The sequence below is a fragment of the Calliphora vicina genome, chromosome 4 (assembly GCF_958450345.1).
Source record: "Calliphora vicina chromosome 4, idCalVici1.1, whole genome shotgun sequence".
Taxonomy (NCBI): domain Eukaryota; kingdom Metazoa; phylum Arthropoda; class Insecta; order Diptera; family Calliphoridae; genus Calliphora; species Calliphora vicina.
The window spans coordinates 36,836,811-36,862,083 of record NC_088783.1 but is presented as its reverse complement, the minus strand read 5'-3'; the positions used below and the strand labels follow the sequence as shown (position 1 = coordinate 36,862,083).

The 25,273-nt window shown below is 26.5% G+C and overlaps 1 protein-coding gene across 1 annotated transcript in view; it reads right to left on the bottom strand.

The window, feature by feature from the left end:
• Cda4 (chitin deacetylase Cda4) overlaps positions 1–25,273 on the bottom strand; it is a 105,496-nt gene that overhangs the window by 64,996 nt on the left and 15,227 nt on the right. The window contains exons 2-3 of the mRNA XM_065508213.1: positions 15,897–15,979; positions 12,602–12,713 (exon numbers count right to left, since the gene is read on the bottom strand). Of these exons, the coding sequence (XP_065364285.1) occupies positions 12,602–12,713; positions 15,897–15,979 (195 nt within the window). The remainder of the gene's footprint in view (positions 1–12,601; positions 12,714–15,896; positions 15,980–25,273) is intronic.

Genomic DNA, 25,273 nt, shown 5'->3' with positions numbered 1-25,273 from the left:
TGTTACATTGATAAATAACTTCAAAAATATTTTTTTAATTTCTTAGTAAAAAAGGCATAGAACTAAAACACGACAGATTAAGCTTTCAGAAATCATAATGGGTTAAAAATCCCTCTAACTCACACTCATATATATTTGCCCAGAGCACACATATATAAATTCGTATATACAATTTCCATGTGAGTATTGGTATTTTGGCTTGTTAGTGTTGAGTGGGTGGTTTGTATTTTTTAGTTGTTGTCTGATTTGTGTGAAAAATAAACATTTTCAATTGTATTTTGATTTGTTAGTCTTGGTGTTAAAAACAGTGTATTGTATATTGATGATAATTCTATGCTCTCTATTGATGGAGAGATCACCATCAACAACATCTACTCGACTTTCCCCCTTTTTATTTTATTTTTTATTTTTTTTCAAGAACACAAAATCACAAAATCCTTTTAACATACTTGTATATACAAATTGCAATAGTATACATATTTTATTGTGTGAGAATTTTCTACATGCACTTAATGTTAATTTTGTTGACAATCTCTATTTTGTTTGAGGTAAGATGATGACAATAAAATGGAGTCGCTTTTTATTGTTAATAAGAAAACAACAATATGTAGCAAGAAAAAAAATTGATTTTTTAAGTTAAAATATAATTTGTTTAATAAACATTTTTTTTTAAAAATCTGACTTTAATTTTTATTTGTTTAATCGAAGTCACCGAAATAAGGGTTTGTTGTTTGGAGTTTAATAGCCGAAAATATTATTCTGAGAACCAGTATATTCTCGCCTTTTCTTAACTTCTAACCATATTCGACTTTCTGTTTGTGGAAAATACGTTTACATCGAAAGAACGTCATGGAAATTAACGATTATTCTTCAGAATGTTCCTATATATCATAATAAAATTTTTTTATAAATTTTTTTTCCATACAACATTTGTTTTATATAGCTCCCAATAAGCATTTTTACAGGAATTCAAGTTGAAAGCAAGTATATTTCAAGCCTTGAATTATAGTCAAGCAATTGTATTATAGTTTTTAATACACTTTATTTCAATAGCATTCTCCAGTAAAAAGGAAACATAAATTAAAGCCATATGTTTTTTGTTTGAAAAATATTTAATTTTTCAAGTTTAAAATATAATTACATTCGCATTCAAGTCAAATTCCAACAAAATGTACAAGTGCTTGAATTTTTTGGGATTTGGTGCTTATTGGGGCTTTAATAAAATAAAAATTGTATTATGAATAAGGGGGTTAGTTGTTTTAAGCGGTTTGGTATTGAAAGTTATCTTAATCCAATCAGTAGAAAAAAGTTAGAAACCAAATTGTGAGACAACCTCGAAACCTTAGTCGAAATAACGATATCGAAATGAAAGATGTTTTTTAAAACATTTGTTATTTTTCAAGTTATATTGTATGTTTGTTTGATGCACAAAGCTTCGAAATCATAATTCAGAATTAAAAAATGTAGACAATTCATTCCATGAAACCATTCCCAAAAATTCAATTATTTTGCTGTCATTAAATCATGACGGATTTGATTCGAAACAGAAGTCATTAGTCCCTAGCATGATTCAATTCTTGCACAGAGAAAACAGATTCGTGCTAGCAACCGAATTTGTTGCCAATCGAATGGTTCTATCTTAGTGAACGAATTTTACAGTTGTGGCTACAATATTTTGGAAGGGGTAACTAAAGTTTGGTTGCTTCAACTGAAATTCTTCTTTATCAACTGATTTTCTGTTCTTAGAACTGACATTCTGAATTCTATGTATGCAACCGAATCATTCGATTGGCAACAAATTCGGTTGCTATCACGAATCTGTTTTCTCTGTGTGTTAATTCACATATCTTCTAATTTATTGGGTGTATGACTAAAAAATGCTGAATGTAGAATAGATAGTGTGTCTTTTGAACGCTGTTTATGTTTTTAATCTGTCATTTATTCTCACGTCGTTATTGAACATTATAGTGTAAACAATAGAGTTTTTTTTTTGCCTGGAAAACGTCGATTTTTTTTCCAATAACGCGACATATGCGAAAAGTTTTGCTTTACTTCTTTAATTTGAACAAAAAGTTCCGCTGAAGCATGTTGATTGCTCTCTAAAGCCTATGGTGAATGTGTTCCATCGGTTTCAACGTTCGAGAGATGGTTTGTTCGGTTCAGAAGTGGTGAGTTTTACACGGAAGAAAAATATCGCCCATTCCAACCAACAAAGTTTGAAGACCAATAATTGAGCTTGTAAAATCATTCAGAGCTACTCAAGCAGCAATTTCAAAATGTTTGCAAGTAGCAGCAGTCATCTAAAAAGCAGGGACATTGGGTACCATATGAATTGAAGTCTAGAGACCTTGAAAAGAAAATCATTTTTTCACCGAATCATTACTTGAGATAACCTGACGCATAAGCATAAGCCAAATATACAATAAGGTAATTCTCTGAGTTTGGTGAGGCCAAAAGGGTCCCATCTATTAGCAGCTGCTGAAATCTGACCAGACCATCATAGGGAAGCTGTAGGAAATGTATCCGAGAAAAACGCCCGGAATATGTGGCCAGACATGAAAAATGATATCAGAATTAATTCATTCGAGCCTTTGCTGATAAACTTTCCGTAGCCCCCAAATAACTTACATACATGATTCATACATAAATATATCGGGAATTCTTCCGGCCACAAATAGCTGAGATATAAGGAAAAACCAGACAACCTCGATTTTTAACCCATTATTAAGTCATTATTAGGCAATATGGATATCCAATGATAGATATTTCAAAGACATTTGCAACTGCGTATATAAGGCCAAAGTAAGTCAGACCTGCAATTGGTAAAAATCGGTAAAAATATTTTTTACCCCGAATTTTTTTTCACCAAAAAATATTTTTTTGTTATAAAATTTTGTACACAAATAAAAAAAATTTAAATTTTTGCTGATAAATTAAAAAAAATATTCGGCATAGCTCTCTTACTTGTTTTTGTAAATATGTATCTACATAATTAACAATTATATTTCAGATGTTTCATTGTTTTTTTTAATACGTTTAAACCTATTTTTTAGAAATTTCTAATTTAAAAGAAATCTCCGTTTTTATTTCAGAATATTTCATTTGTATTTCTGAGTTTTTTGTTACAAAATTTCCATATATACAGTGAATTCTGAAATACAATTGAAAAATTTCTAAAATATATGTATGTAATAAGAAATTTCTAGAAATTTGTAAAATATAATTAAAAATTTTTGAAATTCATTTGGAAATGTCTAAAAATTTAATTGAAAATTTCTGAAATACAATTAAAATATTGTGAACTTCAAATTATTAATTTTTGTGTAGTTCATGTTTCATTTATAAAGCAAAAAGAAATGAACAATTGACTACATTACACATCCCATGTAATCTAGCCAGTGTACACTAGTCACATTATAGTCCTTAAACATTTTTCAAAAACGAACTCAATTAAATTTACTTTTAAATTTCATTTTAGATATTTGTTATTTTAATTTTTCCATTAGTTTTCTTAAATTTCATTAATTTCTTATACATACAATATATTAAATCCAATTAGATTTAAATTTTTTATAAGCTTAAAGAAATATTTATTTTCAACTTATAGAATTATAATAACTTTATGAAAAATCTTTTGTAGCTTTTTAAGTAAAAATTTTAATTCATGCCTTAAATTAGATTTATTTAAAAACGAAAATCTTTACAAGAAAATAATGTAAATATATAAGAAAATAACAAAAGATGACCAAGAAATTAATTGGCTTAAGGTTGAAAATGTTTGTATCTAGGTAGTATATAAATATCTTTGTTTCTTTACCTTGTATACATAGTAAACAATATCTTAAATTTATAATAAATATATGTATGTAGTATATAAATAATATAGATGCTATGCATTTTTATGCATTAAATAAAAAATAGGATTAAAATCTAAAAATATTTATTTATATGTAGCTAAGTATGCATGTATATTGTATACACATAGATGTATGATTACTTGTATTTATTTTGTTTTGTTGTTGCATGTCCATGCCTGTTTCGACATGTTTTTGCAGTAAATATTAAATAATTCCTGGAATATTTTAAAACAATTGTTTAGCAACAAAAACAATTCTCCTTTTATTGTTTAACATTTTGCTAGAAAATTAGCAAGACTTTTCAAAGACAATAATCATTGTTTTGCGTAAAGATTTTACATTACAAACTGCAACATTTTACTTTTATGAAATTTTCTTCAAGTATAGCATGTAGAAAATTTACTCAATGGACATTCTTTTGTGAAAGAAAGTATTTTTCATTATCTATATGTTGAGGTTTCTTGAAAAGATAATTAAAATATATGTAGTTTTTTTGTTTGTTTTCATACACAAATCTTAACAATCAACAAATTGTTTAAAATTTAAATGTTGAGAAAGTAAATGTAAGATTATTTGTGTAAAATAAAATAAATTGCTCTTTAAAAATCTTAACATTGTTTAAAGTATTTTAACTTTAAGTGCTGGGGTTAGATTAGTTAAAGATAATTTACAAATGTTTTGCAAAAGTACTCTACATAGGGTATTTTCAAAACAGTTTATTGATTTGGATAATTAAAATAATACATAATTATATAAATTGAAGTCGGTCTAGTAATTAGAACTATTTAAAAAGACTAATTTGAGACTTTAAAAACTTGTCTGATCACTTGATCACAAATTGTCAATTGGAAGTCAATTGGTTACTTTATACATCCCATGTAATCTAGCGTGAAGTCAATTGACACTTATGTGTCTCTAAGTAATCTAGAGTGTAGTCACTTTAAACGTTTTAGTTTTATACAAATTGTGTTGATATAATTCTCAGTTTATTTTAATTCAACTTCAGTATATTACATCCCATGTAACCTAGCGTGAAGTCAATTGTCACTTTAGTGTCTCTAAGTAAACTACAGTGTAGTCACTTTAAAATTGTATTTTGTACTACACTTTAGAAAGTAGTTTATTCACCAGAAGTCACTATTGACTATTTGAGGTCATGTTAAAACAAATAGTTATGTAGCTGTTAAATTATCCATCTTATGCGTTGACTATTTTGGACCATTATGTATTAAAATAATTAGTCACGTAGCTAGTTTTGTAACTAGTTGTCACCCTAAATGAAAGGTAAAGTCACTAGTTCGGGACAGTCTCCTAGAACTCCTGGGTCGTTTCAAGATTATTACCCAATCGCAAACACAAATTCAGGCGTTGAATGTTATAAAAAATATGGCATACTTTTAGGCGTTAAAGTAATTTAAGTAAAATCAAATTAATTAAATATATGTTAACAATTTTAATAGATTTTCCCTTAATTTCAAAGCATTATGATCCTCACTACTAGGAAATTAAAAATAATAATACCTTTTGCAACCACTTTGACCTTCTTTAGCCACCTGTAGCTCATAACATTCCTTAAATCTCCCATTTTTTTATGAAATATATAAAATACCAAACTACTTGTTTATTAAATTCTTTAATATTTTTATAATCTTCATTCTAAGAATTAAAGAAAATTGCACTTTTCTTGTTATTTATTTCTTTATATATTTTTTTATCTTCTAAGAAGAAAAAAACGCACACAAAATTTGTTCATTTTATAGATTTCATATTATGTTTTTTTTTTTGGTTCAAACTTTATGTGGCATCCTTAAGCAAACAGTTCATCATTTTGTAGCTGCAGCTTGTGTGACAGTTGAATGCTATAAACTTGACAAATTATATCGAATTTTATATGAAAAGTTTTTTCCTTCGTTAAAGTTATTAAAGTCTTCTTCTGTGGTTTATTGAGAGTTAAAAGAAGGACTAAGATTTTGTTTTTTTTTCTAGATTTTTCCTTAGTTTGTAACAAATGTTTGCTTAAAAGTTTGTCATTTAAAGTTGAAAGTAAATTTTGTGTTTTTTTTCTGTTAAAGTTTAAATTCAAGTTGTTGGTTTGTTGTTGTGTGCAAAAAAAAGGAATTAAGTGTAGAGATTTAAAGAAGGTTTTTTTGCTAAGGCGTTTTTTATGGCATTGAAACAGGTAATTGATGGGTTGTGCAAAAGTACAAAATGCAATTTATAATTGAAGGTGCTTTAGAGTTTTCAAAAAGGAAATAAAATGGATTGTTTTTTATATGTCTTTACGGAGTTTTTTCTTTAAACAAAAAATAAATAAAACAAAGTTGTAAGACTAAAAGAAGGAAATTGTAAATAAGAAATTTTGTAATAGAAACAAATTTATTATACAAAATGTAAGAGTTCCTTGAAAAAAACTAGATAAGTTACTCTATAGTTTTCATCATTAATAGTTTGCTTATTGTAGTTTTTATAAAAGATCTTATCTTATCGAATTTGGGGCGAGATCCAACAGCATCCAAAAGATCACAAATAATGGAAAAAATGGTTAAATAAATCTGTAACTTTCCGATGTAATTTGGTCCTATTTGAATGAAATTTGACACGCGCAAAGAAGAAGTGTTTTCAGATTTAAGTTTTGAATTTTGGCCGCATGGGCCTACCAGGAGTGAAGCCACAGGGGTCCCCAAAGTAGGACCTCGATTATGTTCAATATTTAAAATGATCCTCTGTGTTCCGATTTCAAAAAAATTACATATATAGAAGCTTATCGTTGAGCACTACAAAAAACCTCGCTATCAATTATCTCGCATTTTAAAATATAATTTTCAAAATTTTTACCCACCCTACTCCAGTTTTTTGATAACAGCGGATCCAAATATTTCCCGATTTTTTTAAAAATAATGACTAAGTCCGAAGTTATATGCATTCGAATTTAAAAAAATTTAAAAATGCGATTTTTCGCTAGTTTTTGGGGAAGAAAGTACTTTTTTTCTTTTTAAGTTATTGCGAAAAATTTCTAAGAGGATGTATACGGAATTTATATATTTTGAAAAGCTAACTTTTCATCAAATATTTTAAATGAAAAAAAATTGAAAATTGTTGACACCGAGGGGATCAGGTCCAGTCAAAAAATGTCTATTTTTTATATAAAATTCAAATTTCTCTCAAATCGTATATTCGATATCAAAATGTAGTAACCGGTTTCAGATGGCCCAATATGTTTTTAATTATTTTGTAAAGGGTTCCGATAATCCCGCCTATCTTCTATATATATAAAAATGGATGTTTGTATGTGTGTATGTATGTATGTATGTTCCGAATGAACTCAAAAACGGCTGGACCGATTTTGATGAAATTTTCAGGGAATCTTCAGAATAGTCTAGCGGGTAACACTGTAAGGTCAGATTTTTGATTTTCGGTCTGTGGGCGGAGGGGCGTGGCATTATCAAATTTTTACATTATACCGCTAATGCCATCTATATATATAAAAAACGGCTCCACCGATTTTGATGAAATTTTCAGGGAATCTTCAGAATATCCCAGCGGGTAACACTGTATAGTCAGATTTTTGATATTCGGTCTGTGGGCGGAGGGGTGTGTAAAAATCTAATTTTTACATTATACCGCTAATGCCCTATTCTTCTATATATATAAAAATGGATGTTTGTATGTGTGTATGTATGTATGTTCCGAATGAACTCAAAAACGGCTGGACCGATTTTGATGAAATTTTCAGGGAATCTTCAGAATAGTCTAGCGGGTAACACTGTAAGGTCAGATTTTTGATTTTCGGTCTGTGGGCGGAGGGGCGTGGCATTATCAAATTTTTACATTATACCGCTAATGCCATCTATATGTAAAAAACGGCTCCACCGATTTTGATGAAATTTTCAGGGAATCTTCAGAATATCCCAGCGGGTAACACTGTATAGTCAGATTTTTGATATTCGGTCTGTGGGCGGAGGGGTGTGTAAAAATCTAATTTTTACATTATACCGCTAATGCCCTATATTTCATAAAAATGGATGTGTGTATATATGTTCCGTATGGACTCAAAAATGGCTGGACCTATTTTGATGATATTTTCACGGTGTCTTCAGAAAAGTCTATTAGGTAACAGTGTAAAGTCAGATTTTAATTTTCTGTCTGTAATAAACAATTTGGTTTGCTTATAGGGTCATGAATAAGATATTTCCATACTGAATTTTTGAATTCATTAGAACCAGCCGAAATGCGACTACATGTATTAACATTGAAGGTTGATTCACCGACACTGTATATTAAAATCGAGATCGATATGCAATATAAAACAGATGTTTTCTAAAGGCCAGCAACGCGGACCGGGTTCAGCTAGTGGTATATATATTATGGCCAAAAAACTAAAAATTCCCATTTTTGGAATTTTTCAAAATTTGTTTGGGAATTGCGGGATTCCTGATTGCAAAATTTGTTTTTAGATTTTCATTTTCAGTAGAAAAATCTATATAACTCTAAAACTTCATTAAAAAATATTCTTGAATAAAAATTGAATTTCAATTTGAAAAAATTGTATCTATGAAAAATCTCAATAAAAAGCCATTTTTTGTCATATTTTTCCAAAAAGTATTCCATGAATTTTTTAATTGTCAAAAGTTATATTTATATTTGCAAAATAGACAAAATTCCCTATGCATTGATATATAATATGTCTACCTTATGTTTTTTACGTGGCAAATTAATTAGGGAAAACTTAACAACTCGCAGAGAAATTCAAATTCAGCCTAATTTATGCGTCAGAGTAAATCGGACAGTTGCACGATGTTATATTCAATAGGTATTTAAAATGAATAAGAAATGTTGATTACTTTGTTTTGTTTAAATTTAAAAATAGGAAGCGCTTAATGAAAGTCCCTTTGTTTGAAAGAGGATAGAATGTAGTTGAGTTGTGTTCGTCCTGGTATTGAACATGTTTGAAGAACACGACATGAGTCGCCAATGCAAGAAATCTTTACGATGCGATGTCAGAACAACATTTACCGTATTTGTCAGCATTTTTTGTGATTACTTTTTATTATTATTGGGAGTAATTTCATTTTACACTTTGGGAGTTATTTAATTTTTTAAGGTTGTGAATATGAACTATGTTATTGGGAGTTAGCTCACAGTACCTTAAAACTATGCTACAATTTAATTCAGCTGTGTTTGACATCAAGCATGTTTTGCGAACACAACATGACTTGCCAATGTTTAGGGGTAACATTTGTTGTATTGTTAAGCTTCGTCATTGCTGTAATTGCCAATGAAGGTGGTCGTCTAAAGGATAAGCGAAATATTTTAAAAACTCTTACAATAATATAAAACTGATATTACCTACCTATTATTTTATTTGATACAATGTACATTTCAGCTTCACCTAATATCTACTTGTACTGTCCACTTTTCATAAATCCTTAAACAAGTTGTAAAACTTTAGTTCCCAAAATTGATTAAACTTTAAGCAATCTTTTTGATTTGACAATTTTCTCTGAAATACTGCATCAAATATATTTTTATAGATAGAAATTTATTTTTTCCAATTTTTGTCTTATTTTTGCTGATTTGTTAGTATTTTTTTCTGCTACGTATTTCATACTAATTTTGAGTTGTATTTTTACTACCTTTAAAACAAAGTAAAAGTAGCAGCAGTTCTCCAGCATACACACAGCTGTTTGAATGTGTGTTTGCTGTATCTCTGTATCTATATCTGTAGTAGTGTATACTTCCGGCTTTTGTCTGTTGGGTTAAAATATGCTCTATTTCCTGTTTTATTTATGCTTGAACACTTTTATTTCTCTAAAACGAAGCGCATATAGACAGTAAGGATTAAATGATGATAAAGATTCTGCTTTAGTTTCTATCATAGAATATGAAAAAAAAAACAAAAAGAATAATATTTTTTCTAACTCATTTTACATACTCTGGTAACGTTAGAATAAATACACAATGTATTGCATGGTTTTAGGAGTAGAGTATGGCTATGTGTGTGTGTATATTTTATATCACTTACTTAGAAAAATATTAAAGATTTTTGTTTGATTTTTTTTCTTCATTTTTTGTTTGGTATCATACTAATGCATGGTTGATGCTGCTGTTGCTTCTTACCAGTTTTTTCTTCATTTATTTGTAGTTTGTTTTTTGTCTTGTTTGTGTCTTTTTGAATCCTTTTTGTGCTTTGTATATTAAGGCATGTCCCATAAATGAATTATGCGACATTTGTTGGAAATTGCTTCCTAATCTCTAACATCCTTTTGCTTTTCATACACATCCATATGTACATTTGAATGAACAAACTTACACAACGTTCATACATATGAGAGTACAATTGTACAATTCTTAAATGTGTGTTGGTAAGTTCTCGTTTAAATGTATGAGTAGAATTTCTTTTTATTTTTCCAAAACGTTATTCATATGAATTTAAAATGTATTTACTTGTGTTTTTAGTCTGTGTTGGAGTTTGTGTATTTGTATTAGTCTATTTGTAAAATGCATTAGTTGGCCTTGCAGTTCAATTTGTCTTTCTTTTAATGCCTTTTATTTCTTAGATTGCACTGTGGGTTTAACATAGAATTAACTCTCCTATATGAAGAGCTAGTAGAAGTAAAAACATGACATTTCTATACGATTTTCTTGAACATTTGACCTATGATCATTAACTTTTAAAATGATGAAAACTAAATTCATCGATCATTAAATAACACAAGGCAACAAAATGGAAAATTTTTTAAAGGCTTTTTAAGCCACTACACAATTTTATTGTATTGTGGTTCCAGTAGTACAAATATGGTCCAAATTTTAAATTATATGGAGAAGTTTTTTTTTTTAAATGTTTAAGTAAAATTAAAAAACTTTTTAGACGTTTCTCCACATAATTAATGATAACTCAAAAAGGTTTAGTCCGATATTATTAAAATGAACTTAGAAAAATTTAGATTCACATAATCTTTAATCCGTTTATATATTACGTTTCAATTGGCTCAGTAGCTTCGGAGTTATGATAACAAATTGAAGCAAAAAATATATTTTTTTAATGAAAATATCAAATTTTTTTGTTTTAAAAAAAATCATGAAAAATGGAAAACGGCAGAAATTGTTTAGATTTATTACATTATCGCAAAGCCTCATTAAATAGCAACAAAATGAGATATCAACTATAAATATCGATTGATTTTTTTCGAATTTATTCACAATTAAGTGAATTCGATCATTTTCTAAAAAATTTTATTTTTGTATGATATACATAAAATTGAGTAGTTAATGTTCTTCTTTCGATTGATTGAGTGTTGAAAACATTTTCCCCATGCTATGTTCAAATTTTCACATATATATTGCGTTACAATCGGCTTAGTAATTTCGGAGTTATAATAAAAAACTGAAGCAAAAAATAAATTTTTTACGTGAAAATCGAAAATTTTTTGGATTTAAAAAAATCATGAAAAATCGAAAACGGACGAAATTGTTCTGATTTATTGCTTTTTCGAAAAAGCCACATGTAATAGGAACAAAATGAGATATCGATCTTAAAAATCTATAGATTTTTTTTCGCATTTATTCGCAATTAAGTGAATTCACTCATTTTTATAAAGTTTTAGTTTTTTGTTTGATATACATAAAATCGGCCGCTGGTTGTGTGAAGACATTGTTACATTATTTTTTTGGGTCAAAATATCAGATAATTTTAAAAAGAGTTTTCTTAGGACTCAGGTTTAAAAAGTTCAGCAAGAAATTGAAATCATCACCTAGGAATTATTCGCAAAATAATCATAAATGTGAAATTTAGTTTTTAACTAGTCATAGTGCAGTAACTCAGGTTTCTTATTTGTTTACAACTATATGAAATCATACAAATATAAGGACATATACTAAAAGATAAATATACATATAAATATATATTTTCTTGTATGTATTTCTGCTTTTTACAGAGTTTTATAAAACTCTAAATATAATAAGAATAGCTCTTCAAATTCTAAAGGCACCAAATAAGGGCATATGGAGACCATGGAAAGGACATAACTAGTAAATATTGTAAATTAATATTGCAAGTAGGGCAACTATAGCTAGATTTGAGAAATTTTCTATTACGAGTATATTACATAAAAATTGTGTCTTGTTAATCATATACCACCCTAATGAATTTCTCCATACACATATTCACCTCAACCTGTATAACATAAAACCTTTACCTTAAAACCAATAGACATTGTATAATATTTACTTATTTATATATGAATATCTTTACATCTTTTTCTCCTCCTTGTCTTTCTAACCAAAGTCTTTTCTAACACACATCTTTTTCATTCATTCGTTTTCAAAATATTGTTGCATTAAGTATTTAATATATAATAAAAATGCATCTATCTATATATAAATACAAAAATTCCTTTTCTATGTATTTGGTTTATGTGGTCTAACCAATAGTTTTTATGTGGCTGGGTTTGTATAAAAGTGCCAGGATTCTCACTACTATCTATAGAAACCTTCAGATTGATACACAACATGTAGTAAAATGCTTGTTTCTTTTAATATTTTAAAAGAGGTTTTTCTAACATTAAATCTAACATGCTTTCAAGTAATATTTAATATTTGTGATATATTTTTATCAAACTTGTAAGAATATGTTTCATTTTAATATTATTTTTTTTTTTATTTGTTGAGTTAGATATTTTCGTTTTAATGGCTTTAAGGACAATTTTATAATTAAATTTATTGTTTATACAAAATATAAAACTTACTTGTTGCTAATGGTCCGCACTTGGCTTCATCTTTGAATGTACAGTATTTTTGTAAATCATCAAAGTAGAGACCAGAGGGACAACGATTTAGATAGGGATAACCATCAACACACTGAAAGAGATAAACATAAAATTATGATTATTATAAATTTAATGGAACTAAAATTTAAATAAATCCTTAGCTTAGAAAATAAATGTGCTTAGTCTACATTGTCTATAGAAAAACTGTTATACACACAAATTTTTACAGTAAAAACTGTTATAAAGAAATTTATCTATAAAAAAACAGTTATAAACTAAATTTTCTACAAAAGTCTGGTATGCACAATTTTTTATAAAAAAAAACTGTTATACGCAAAATTATCTATAGAAAAAACTATTATACATGCAATTTTCCACAGAAAAACTGTTATACACAAAATTGCCTATAGAAAGGCTGTTATACAGACAATTTATTACAGAAAAAAACTGTTATATAGAAAATTTTTTGCAGAAAAAACTGTTATAAATAAAATTGTTGATAGATAAAACTGTTATACTCAAAATTTAAATAGTATTAACAGTTTTACACAAAATGTTCTATAGCAAAATTATAAAATTATTTATATAAAAAAGTGCTATATAAAAGACACAAAACTTTCAATTTAGACAAACTGTTATACACAAAATTTTCCATAGAAAATACTGTTATACATACAATTTTTTATAGAAAAAACTGTTATACATAAAATTGTCTATAGAACTGTTATACATTATCTAAAGAAAAAGCTACTACAAACTAAACTTTCGATAGAAAATAACTGTCATACGAAAATTTTTTATAGAAAGGCAACACTCAAATGAGTTAAGAAGCTTCTTTACAACGAGTATTGAATTTGGATGACATTTCTCTTCAATACAACAAAATTAAATGAAAATGAAAGAAAAAAGTTTAAAAAGACAAGACATGCTTATTTCCAACAGCAAATCATTGTGAGTCTGAAGAAATGTATAAATTTGTAGTTTTAAATGAAATACTAGAAATTGTTTGAAATTATGAAATGAGACAGAACTTATGAATATGAAATAGTATCAAAAGAACTTGGATCGTAAAAACTTTTCAATTTTTGTACTAAATTAAGTCATTACTTTGACGCCACTATAATATTTGGTAACAATTAAGGATTATAACAATTCGGTTACAATTAATAGTTTATTTGCTTACACAACTGCCTTTAAGAAGGGCTTTTTCCAAAGTGGTGAAGGGTATACCTTCGTAAAAAGGGTATATATAACCCATTATGCAAAATGATTCGAAGTTGTATCGAAAATGAATCATTTTTTCGTAAAATTTTATCGATATCGACTTCGATATAATGTCGAGAATGTGCGTGTTTTCCTAAGTAGAGTGCAGAGCGATAAAGAGTCGAAAATCGTTTATTATTCTGATTCTAATTTTTATCGATATACTATACCTTTTTCGGTATTAAAAATGTTCTAAAATGATTCGATTTCGATTAAATATATGAACAATTTCGTATACTTTATACCATCGAGCAATTTCTTCTTGAAATAAGGCATATTCAATACCTTTATTATTATCCAATAATGTTGCGTTAGATGTGTTTTCATTTTCAAATGCAATAAACTCTGCACATATTTCTGATGTTTGCTGATTTTGAAGATTCGAATTGTCAAAAACAACATCAATAATTGGCTGCGCTTTTCTTTTAAGATGTCTTCGATCCATTTTTCGTGTCAAACTATATTTTTATGAATATGTTATTGATAGGATAAGAAATAAAATGTTATTTTCTCACAAAATGACAAAAGAATAATATGTATGTATATGAATTTGTCCATTTGTGAAAAAATAAAATTTGACATTAAAAAAAAAACTCGAACATTATTCGCCATTTCTATAAAATATTAAAATACGATATTCTAAAAAAATGTAGATTGGATAGAGCATCATAATAAATTCATATTTTCGATTTTAATACGAAATAAGTTCGATAAAAAGAACTGACTCGAAATGTTGCATACTGGGAAGTTTTTCATTCCGTTTGTAAATTCCACAATTAAATTTTCCGACCCTATAAAGTATGTATATTCTGGATCCTTATAGATAGGGGAGTCGATTAAAACATGTCCGTCTGTATGTCCGTCCGTCTGTCTGTCTATTGAAATCAACTTTCCGAAGCCCCCAAAGAACTACATACACGATTCATATATCAATATATCCGGAATTCTTCCGGCTCGGTTGCTATTTAAAATCGAAAAAATCAGTCCACAAATGGCTGAGATATAAGGAAAAAACCAGCACATCCTCGATTTTTGACCTGGATCTGGATTACTAAATCATTAATATAGACAATATTAATATCTAATGATAGATATTTCAAAGACCTTTGCAACGACGTATATAAGACCATAGTAAGTTGGACCTACAACAGGTCAAAATCGGAAAAAGTATTTTTTAATCCATTTTTTTTTTCACCAAAATTTTTCTTTCGCTAAATATTCAAATAAATTGAAAAAAAATGTTTAAATTTAAAAAAAAAACAATTCGAAAATTTTTTTTCCAAAGAATGAAAAACCAACTTTGAAAAAAACAGTAAATTTTGTTTACCTAAATGTATTTAAAATTTTTATTTTAAAGTATAATTTGGTGAAGCCGAATATAGCTCTCTTACTTGTTTTTTAAATGCTTTTTTAATGGGTTTGTGCCAATTAAATAAAATTTATATTGATTGATGTTAAAAGTTGAATAATGAATATTTAGATGTCTAATAATCAAAATAAGTAAACATCTATCAGATTGTAAGTCAGTTATTACTAAACTACTTCCTAGTAATGCAGATGGTATGTAGTGAGCATTACAACGTATATTAACTGGTAATATCAAGTCTATTCTAGATTATTGCTTGTCATATAATGGTTGACAATACAATGGAAACTTTCCAAATATTCAATTAATAGATCACAATCTAATTTTTGTTTTAGTCTTCTTTCTTGTAGAACTTTAAGTGAGTAAACACCAGTGATTTTTTTGCTTTTTTAAGATCATAAAAATCTGAATTATTTCAGAATTATTCAGCCAATCTCCAACAAACCGAAACTTATAAATTTTAATCCATGAATAGATTTTAGGATTTTCATCATCTTGGAGTCATTTGGTAAAAGGTTGTGTATTTTAAAAATGAAATTATGGAATATAGTTTTCCAAAAATGTTTTCATTATCTTGTCACTTACTGTATAACAAACTGAATATTAAATAACCTTTAAAATAATAATTTTGTTTTAATCACTTACCTGATAAAAACGACGACAAGTAACGGGATCTGCGTAATTGCCATTGCCAGCTTGTGTAGGACATGTGAAATCCTCCTTTTGAGCTATAAAATTAAATGAAAATAAAAATAAATAAATGTTTTAAAAATATATTTTAAATACATACATGAATAAAGCAAATAAGCAGTAGTAATTAAAAATAAATTGTTTAACATTTTTCCCATACAATTAAGATACTTCAACTTAAATCATTTTATTTAACTACAACTTTCAAACGTTACCAACAAAAGAAAAACTTTTTTCTTAGAATCTGGCTACAAAAAAGTACCTACTTGTGTAAAAAGTAAAAATTAAAAAACAAAAATTTCAAAGTAAAATGTATGTGCTTTTTATATACATATTTTTATTTCCTGCTATGTGTAACAGGGGTAAAGTTTTTACGTTTTTTTTTTTACTGAATGCCTGCGTATTTGTATGTTTTGTAAACCATTATGTATAGAATTAAGTTTTATTTTTTTTTTATTTTTTGTAGCCTTGAGAATAACTATATGAAAAACTAAGTCTGTTTGCTTTTGTTTCCTAAATTACATTCATTCACTCATTCAGACATATGTATGTATATTATACATAGAATGAATGTAATATTAGTTACTTTTTAACTACAAGTTGCATTTTACTGAAAAAGAAACTGCATTTAGTCATTTATGCTACATAAATATAACTGTTACATACAAAATGTTGGCTTTACAAAGTACATGGTTACAGTAAGAGAAATTTTCTTTTTGGAAATACTTACCTGTCATTAATAACAGAAAAATGTCGTGTGTTGTTTTCCACACATACGGAATTTCTACGAATTTTTAACTAATTCATCAATTCATGATTTACCATCATAAGATAATTACTTTTATATAGCAATTACTTATGTGTGAAAAACCACACACTAGGGTAAGTAATGTCACTTTTAATATCTCGTTATAAAAATAATTTTCTTAGCTAAATTTATGTGAGGAAATGTCAATAAATTTCACCAAATATATAAAAAAATTAATATTGTGTGTTTTTCAATACAAGGGTTACATTTTGCAACTTTTTTTATTTCGGAATTTTTTATGAATTTTGAACTAATAATCAATTCGTTATTTACCATCATAAAATAATTATTTTTATATAGAAATAACATATGTGTGGAAAACCACACATTAGAGTAAACTAGCCACTTTTTAAATATCTTGTTATAAAAATAATTTTCTGTGCTAAATTTATGTAACAGGAAATGTTAATAAATTTCAACAAATGTAAAAAGATCAATATCGTGTGGTTTCCCACACAAGGGTAAAATTTTTCAACTTTTTTTTATTTGGAAAAGTAAATAGTTGGCTTGTTTTGGAACCCAATTTTTACACTCCCATTTTAAACCAGTTATCATAAATTTTTTTTAAGTGTATCCCCTCCTAATAACTACTTTCATAAAAAGTTACCTCTGAATGTTACTTAAAACCAAAAAAAAAAAAATGCAACTTTTAGAATTAGAAATAATAAAAACCAGTAGACTACATGTGTTCTGGCTATACAAATAAAAGAAGGAAAAGCTAAAATTATTTTATACATCTATGAAATTTCTGTTAATAAAAACTAAACTTATGTTTTATGACCTCTAGGCTGGTAACGATTACAAAAAAAGAAATGGGGAAACTTTTTTATTCATATTCAGTTTTAAAGAACTTTTTTTGCTTGTCTAACTGTTGAGGGTATTTATTCATATATAATTGTGGGGTAGGGTAATTTAATTATTTAAAATATTTAAATAGAAAACTAAATTGTTTGTTAAAATCCTAAATTAATAATTGTTCGTATTTAGTATTTATGGAAAATTGTTTTTGTTAGTAGTTACCTTAAAAAAATGTTTTTTAGTTATTCATTTTAAACAGATAAGGAATACGAATTAACAAAAAAGCCATAAATATAATATTAATTGAAATTGAAAACAAGGCAAATTAACTATAAAAGGCCAAAGACCATTCTAAATATTCATTTAGATTAAAAGAGAGACCTCGAATCAAATGCCTGCTAATATTGCATTATTTAATATGGCGTTAAGTGTCACAGCAAACATTGTCAGGCTATGCTGTGATCCATAAATAAGCTTGACATGACATACGAAGCCAATGCCGAACACAAACTAAGTAACTTCCCATATGTAATTCAACCAACTTTTCGACTCTTTTCAGAGCTCTGTTTTTCTTTTTTTTAATTAAATACACAAATTTAGAAAATAAAATCAATATATTTCATAATTAATTTTAATAAAATATTATTTGTTTACTTATTAATGTATTAGTTTGTATGTAAATATATAAATATTAATTGCATTATAATATTTAATAATTATTTAATGTTTTTCTACTCGCACCACTTTAATAATGACAATTAATTGATTGTGTTTTTTTAATTTACTTATGTTGCTCTTAACTTTTTTAGTTTGGTATCAAAATCAAATAATTTATTCAGGCATGCGTAAATTATTCTGTGTTTGTTTTGCTTAATTTTTAGCTCGAAAAAAAATCTAGCCAATTAATAAAATGATTGAAACATTTAAATGAGTTGCATTATCATTAATAAACTCTATCATATTTGAAATAAAAAAATATTTACTAGTTTAACTGGTAGTAAGTTAAAATGGGAGTCTAAAAATTGGGTTCCATAACTAGCCAACTATTTACTTTTTTCATATAAACAAATTTTGAAAGTTTTAACCCTTGTGTGGAAAAACACACAATATTGATATTTTTATACATTTCGTGAAATTTATTGACATTTTATGTCACATAAATTTAGCACAGAAAATTATTTAATTGATTCAAAAATATTTTTTATAACGAAATATTTCAAAAGTGACATTGCTTACCCTTGTGTGTGGTTTTCCACACATATGTAATTTTTATGATGGTAAATCAAGATTTTGACTACAAAAAAATGTTTTGGAATGCAATATACGCAGACATTCCATATGTGTGGAAAACAACACACTTTTGAAATATCAAATAATTTATTCTGGCATTCGTAAATTATTCTGTGTTTGTTTCTCTTAATTTTTATTTTTCCTTTTTAACTTCTGAAAATCCAAAATTTTCGACTAAAATTTGTTTATGTTTTAATTCGTTTATATCACTGCCTCAGTATTTGCTGGATTAACACATGCATAATTTGTTGAAATTATATTTGTGTTTACAGATTTTGTAATGTAATTAAATGCAAATATGAAGTGGAACATAATTAAATTAAATATTTACATAATCATTGTTTAATAACTCAATGAATTAGGGTGAATAATTAAAGTCATAAGTATAAATCAGCAAGATTTTGTGTTGAAATTTGAAGTTAGAAAAATTCTGATATATAAAGGCTAAAAATATTGAATTTCTTAATAGTGCTACATGAGTGTAAAACTAAACTGTCATTACGCACTCTTCAAAAATGCTGGGCAAGGCATAAATAATGGCAATGTTGAGTTGATATGCCAACTCAAACACATGGTCATATTGTGACATTCCAACACAATCATTGTTAAGCTATTAAAGTGTGATGAACATTTTTGAAGAACACGTCCCGACTTGTTCAATGTTTGGTGTGAAATTTGTCGCCTTGTAAAATAATTTAATCTTTGCAGGTCATGTTTGAGTCAACACAGCGGAGTAGAGCTTACAATCTTTGAGTATAGCAGACAACAAGCTGCAGTCTGGCATAGGGCTTTGAAGTTGAAGGCAAAGTTGAGTTGCTTTGCAAAGCGGAGTTCAGTATTAAATGCGAATAGTCTTGCAATATTGCAAATGCAAAATTTATGAGCAATCCAAAATACACACGAAATGCTATTAAATTTTTGGATTTGCAAGACTGTTTGCACTTAATACTGAACTCCGCTATTGTCACATTGTGACATTGCAATGCAACCATTGCTAAGTAGTAGCAAACACTAGTAAAATTGTTTCGTTTTTATCTTTTGAAAAATTTGGTTTATTTCTTTTAAATAAACCGTATTCAATCAGTAGTTTAAAAACTGACTACTCTCTCTGTTACTATTTATATACACAGTGTCATCTTCTAGAAGTTTCATGAATTATCTACCGGACAAAACTAGAATGTTCTATTTCTAGAGATTTAGTAGCTTTAATGTTAATGTTATTTTGCTGAAATTTATATTCTTCTGTCCACGTTTGTCAATTGTATTTTAAGCAGCTGTGAAGTCACCTCAATCACAGTTAAATATTTTATCATTTTCAATTTTTGTTCATTATTTTCGCTCATATTTCGCTTAATATAATAAATCTCTTAAATACTGCGAATTCTTTATATGTCCAATTTATGAGAGAAGCTAAATTTTTATGGCTGACACTACATGAAATTGGCAAGCATTTAAAGGTAGAGACATATCTAGAGATACAATGCCAGCAAATAACTATCATTACCAAGTAATGGCTTAAAATGTCAATATAATGAAGTTCAGTTTATCATAACAGATATTTGATATTATAACAAATGTCTTTGAATTATATTAATTTCTTTAAATTTTGGTAATAAAGTGCTCAATGAATTCGGCTCTACTCCATCATTGTTAGTCCTTTGCCGCCATTTCGTTTTAATAAATCCTGTCCATGAGTGTGTTTGGCTTGGTTAAATTGCAGATATGCGTAAAGTTAATGAATGTTTGCACAATTTATTAAACACAAAATAAAAAAAGCAGAAACCTTCACATATTTTAGGCCACGTTTTTTTTTTTTGTCGCCGTGATTCATTCCCTTTTGCGCAATCGACAGCGTGAATAAGTTATTTCGTATTAAGTGTTTTAATGTTGAAGACAAAACCAGAAAAAAATGGCATAAATTACGTTAAATGTTCGTTCGCAAAATAAATACAACAATCTCTGGCATAATTTCACGCATTCTTTGGTGTAAAATAAAAACAGAAGTAAAGATTTTTATGAGCTTTAATCGCCTGCTGGTCTGGCCCAAAACCAAGTAAGTAAGTATTGTTTTTAATTTTGTGACCAACATGCAAACAGTAACGTTTCCTTTTTTTGCACTGCTTTATTTTGGGATTTATTTATTTTGTTTTTTCTTTCACATATTTCGACTGCTTTATGGTTAAACTTTGGACCAGTTTGCCTTTAGTATCAATATTTATTTACCCACTAAAATTATGTGTGCTTTTTACATATCCTGGCGTGTGTCCTTTGGTAAAAAAAATGCGATAAACCAATTACAGTTTTATGCAGTTTTTTTCCTCTGGCATACAAGTATTTATTTTTGATGTAGATGTCGCTGGGTTTTTCCATTTTCTGTTTAAAATTACCAGTAGTTTGTGGAATATTTTGTGCAGTTATTTTTTTTATTTTTTGCAATTCCTTCTTTTGATTTTAATTTTATTGATACTACTTTGGTTGTGCAATTACAATAATGAATTGTAAATCAGAAATTATGTAAGATTTTTTTTTAAGTTGCATTTTTTCATTAATGGATTAAAATTTGCCATCAAATTATGGTTAAATTGTTACAAAGAAGTTTTAATTTGTAAGAGCAAGGTAAAGTGATTTGCAAGGATTTAAAATTGTTAATATTTTAAGTAGTTTTTGGAAAAATAATAGTATAGATATTGTCTCTGTTGTGTCACTACAGGCGACATTAATGTTTTCATGCACATTTGTTTTTGAGGGTTTTTATAAATTCAACTTTCTGAAAGCTTGGGGTCCACTTATATAAATTTAAATTTTCAGTCATATCATTATCACTAGTTACTTCTCTAATCCCAAGTAATACAAATGGTGCTTAATTGGTATTACTTAAGATAAGTAGCTTATTCAATTTATTGAGATTTAAGTCTGCAAATTAAGAATGATTTGAAATCAAACTCTATCTCAAACAAAAAAAGTTTGAGAATGATTTCTTAAATATTTAGGAATAAAATACTTTTTTTTATCGAGATCTTGTTTAAGTCGTATCCTTAAATCTAAAAATCCTGGTTGGTTTTTCTCTACAATTTAATTTAAATTTAATTTTGTTTTTATAAAATTTTAATGGAAAATTCAACTTTAATCAATTTCATACTGCTTTTATAAATTTTTCTATAATTGACAAATTGTTTCCTACTTGCTTGTGTTTTTTTATCCCTACATTTTGTTATTTAGTGGACAAAAAGGTAAAACTATTTATTTAACATTTTTTTAAATATGTTTTTTTTTTATTTAAACAAATTTCTTTAAAAAGTATGTTATTATTTTTTTTTTACAATATAATAAATTTTAATTAGCGTATGTAATTGTATAAAAATTGTTATTGTTAAATGAACAACACCATCTATTAAACTTGTAAAATGTAAGTCAAAACAGTGGCTGCAAGGGAAAATGGATTTGATATATTATCACTTTTCTTAAATATATTTCAGAAGATGTTCTATGTGACTTGATTTATATGATTTACTTCTTTTTGTTTTTGTGAAAATCAGAAAATCGGTTATTTTATCAAAAATCATTTGTTTTTTTTTTATTTGAATAAAATAAATTATTGGAATCGGTTTGGAAAAATCATAATTTTATTCGAATAAAAAACTTATTTGGTTGTAATAAAAAAATTAATTCGAATCCGTTTTTGGTGAATAATTTTTTTTTTGTATTTGTATTATTTCCAATATATTTTTTATGAAAAATAGCCTGTTTTGTGAAAAAAAAAAATTTTTATTCGAGTAAAAAAATTATTCGTAAAATTTGTTGGTAACAGATCTGTTTTCTAATAAAAAAATATTTGTTTGTTTTTTAACAATTCAAAAATTCTTACTTCAAATTGATTTTCTGAAATATTTAAAATATTCTATAAAATATTCAAATTCAAAATTATTTCCAAAATTTTTGGTAGAAAATCAAATTTTGCTAGAAAATTCGATTATTGGCGAAAATTTTATCTATGGAAAATAGACTGTTTGGTGAAAAAAATAAACTTATTTTTAATTGAATAAAAAAATATTCGTAAAATTGATTGTTTTTTTTAACAATTCATAAATTCTAACTGCAATTGATTTTCTGATTGAATATTTGGCGAATTGGATATTTTTTTATTCGAATAAAAAAATTTGATTCGTTATTTTTCTTTTGTTAGGGATTTTGAAACATTGGTTGTTTGGTGAAAACCCAATTTTTTTTATTCGAATAAGAAAATTGTTCGTAATTTTTTTATTAAAAATTCAGTTTTTTAATGGAAAATTATTTTTCATATCTTTTTATCTTTGGTATATCGAATATATTATTCGAATACAAAAATTATTCGATTCGTTTTTTTGGTAGAGAATTTATTTATCGGTATTTGGTTTATCGGTTAAGGCAAAATCAATTTTTTATTCGAATAAAAATTATACATAATTTTTTTTTGGTAAAAATCTAATATTTTTTTATTCGAATAAAAAAAAATAATTTTTTTGGTTGCGCAAAAAAAATTGGTGGACATAAAAAATTGGCTTATTTTTAAAAATTAGATTTTTTGGTGAATCGGTATTTTGCTAGGGTTTTCAATAAAAAAAATATTTTTTGTCTTTTAGCAATCATTAATTTCATTAATTTTTTTTTGTGGAAAAAGGGTATATTTGTTAAAATTAGATTTTTGAAATATTGGTTGTTTGATGAAAATCAAATTTTTTATTCGAATAAATTATAATTAATTATTAAAGATTCGATTTTTTTATGGAAAATTATTTTTTAAAATTTTAAGAATTCAAATCTCTTTATTATAGTTAATTGGCAAATCGAATATCTTATTCTTATACGAATGTTGGATAATGCTGTAAATTTGGTTGTTGGAATATTGGATATTTATTGAAAAATTTATTTTTTTATTCGAATAAAAAAAAATATTCGAAAATTTTTTTAGTAACAAATCGGTTTTCTAATGGAAAAATATTTTTTTTTGCCCTTTAACAGTTCATAAATTCTCACTTCAAATTGCATTTCTGTTTATTGTATTGTTATATTGTTTTTATTCGAATAAAAAAATGTTATTCGCTTTTTTTTTGTAGGATTTTTGAAATTTTTATTCGAATAAGAAAATTTTTTTAGTAACAAATCGGTTTTCTAATGGAAAAATATTTTTTTTTGCCCTTTAACAGTTCATAAATTCTCACTTCAAATTGCATTTCTGTTTATTGTATTGTTATATTGTTTTTATTCGAATAAAAAAATGTTATTCGTTTTTTTTTTTGTAGGATTTTTGAAATATTTATTCGAATAAGAAAATTGTTCGTAGATTTTTGGAATATAAATTCGATTTTTTTATGGAAAATTATATTTATCTTTATCGAATCGAATATATTATTCGAATACAAAAATTATTTGATTCGGATAATATTCTGTGAAATGATGATGAAAAGTCGGTTTGTTGCTGAAGATTTAGTTAAATCGAATTATTCGATGAAAATGATTCTTTTAACTTTCAACAATTCACAAATTCACAGTTCAATTCCATTTTATGAAAAAAAAATATATTTGTCGAATCTAATGTTTTATTATTTGAATAAAACATTTTTTGATTCGGTTTTTTTTTCGTGAGAAACGAGGAAAATTAAATTTTTGGAATGTGGGTTATTAGGTAAAAAATAATTTTTTTATTCGAATAAAATAATTATTCGTTTTTTTTAAAAATTAATTTTTTTTAAATGTTTTAAGCAATTCATAAATCTCTTTTCTATTGAAAATTGGATATAAAGGAATATTTTTTTATTCGAATAAAAAAATTATTCATAAAATTTATTAGTAAAAATTTCGATTTTTAATTTTTAAGTATTTAAAAATGTCCTCATTACATTGTTGTCATATATGTGTTTACTTTTAATAAAGGTTTTAATCCCTTTATTCTAGCTTTTACTGTGTCTGAGTTTAAAAAACGACCTGTATATCACTTTACACTTTACCACAACACATTATTTTCTGTGATTTTTTTTTTTTATTTTAAACATATATTTTTTTTCTTTAATTTATACCAAATGTAGGTTGTATTAATTTTATATTCCTGGTTTTTTTTGTTAAACCATTTTTTCCAAAATTAACTGTGAATGGTAAACAACAACTACATATAACAATAAATAAATAGTATAACAATAATAACAACAAAAACAACAACAACAACACAATCAACATATTGTGGCAAAAAAAGGAAAAACATTTTATTTATACATATTTTGTACGTGTTTAAAAATATGTAAAAAGTATGAACGATATCGTGGACAAAGTGTAAATAAAGTATCAATGTACAAAATTTATTTTGTGTAAAAGTATCGAATTGAGTGGAGAGTATATTAAAATTTGTAAAAAAATAAATGAACATATACACTCGAACACAAAATGCATATATACAAATAAAACG